At 53.0% G+C, this 1,095-nt stretch overlaps 1 protein-coding gene across 1 annotated transcript; it reads left to right on the plus strand.

Moving 5' to 3' along the window:
- Positions 1–525: 525 nt before the first annotated feature.
- On the plus strand, positions 526–1,095 carry LOC132591635 (butyrophilin subfamily 1 member A1-like; the record flags this gene model as incomplete). The annotated part of the gene is made up of 1 exon (XM_060270991.1): positions 526–1,095. A coding segment is annotated over one exon (549 nt), but the record flags the coding sequence as incomplete, so codon positions are not given.

The raw sequence follows: 1,095 nt of genomic DNA on the forward strand, positions 1-1,095 counted from the left end.
GACCAGTGGGGGTGGGGGTGGGGAGGACCACAGGCCCCGGTGGCCAAAGCAGGCCTCAAGGCCTCTCTTATCTGGCCCCCTCCAGACTCTCCCTAGGCAAACACCTATCACTGGCTTTCCCTGAGTGTGTTTGCCTGGCTAGAAGGTATCCCATCAACTGCAGCAATGCCTCGATGAAGATGTGTGTGTGTGTGGTGTGTGTGTGTGTGTGTGTAGGCCTCTGGTTTTTGCATGGCTGGAATGTCTCCTAGTGTGGAGGTCAGAGTCATGTCTGCTGCCCTGCCCACCTTCACATTTGACCCCACCCACCACTGATCTCTGGAAGGTTGCCCAGGATGGAATGTGGCCCTCGAAAGCTGAAAAAGGTTCCCCCAGATCCGCTCTAGCCTCTGAGACTAGTCTTTCCAAGGATTTAATACACCCTGCTCTATCTATCTACAGTATCTATCTATCTATCTATCTATCTATCTATCTATCTATCTATCTATCTATCTATCTATCATCTATCTATCTACCTTCCCCTCTGCAGTGAATTTCACTCTGGATCCGGACACCGCAAACCCCTTCCTCATCCTTTCTGAGGACCTGAAGAGCGTCAGAAGAGGGAGTCGATACCAATCTGTGCCCGACAACCCCGAGAGATTCGACATCATTATGAGCGTGCTGGGCCGCGAGAGATTCACTTTGGGGAGGCACTGGTGGGAGGTGGAGGTGGAGGAAAATTTGGGGCAGTGGGCCGTGGGGGTTGCGAGAGAGTCCATGAGGAGAAAGGGGCAGGTCCGCATAAGCCCCGACGAGGGGTTCTGGGCTGTGGGGAAGTCATTCCACAATGGCCACGACTTATCCTCCCCTTGCCAAATTTTGGCTTTCACATCCCCAAAGCCAACCCCGTTGATCTTGAGGCGTAACAAGCTCAGGAAGATCCGAGTGTCCCTGAGCTACGAAGAGGGTCGTGTGGAGTTCTTCGATGTCGATTTGGACAACCTGATCTTCACTTTCCAGCTGGCCTCGTTCTCTGGGGAGAAGATCCTCCCCTTTTTCCAGGTGTGGAGAGGGGTCAGGTTGAAGTGTTGAATTATAAGGGCGAATCTTCCC

Source organism: Zootoca vivipara, chromosome 2 (genome assembly GCF_963506605.1).
Source record: "Zootoca vivipara chromosome 2, rZooViv1.1, whole genome shotgun sequence".
Classification (NCBI taxonomy): Eukaryota; Metazoa; Chordata; class Lepidosauria; order Squamata; family Lacertidae; genus Zootoca; species Zootoca vivipara.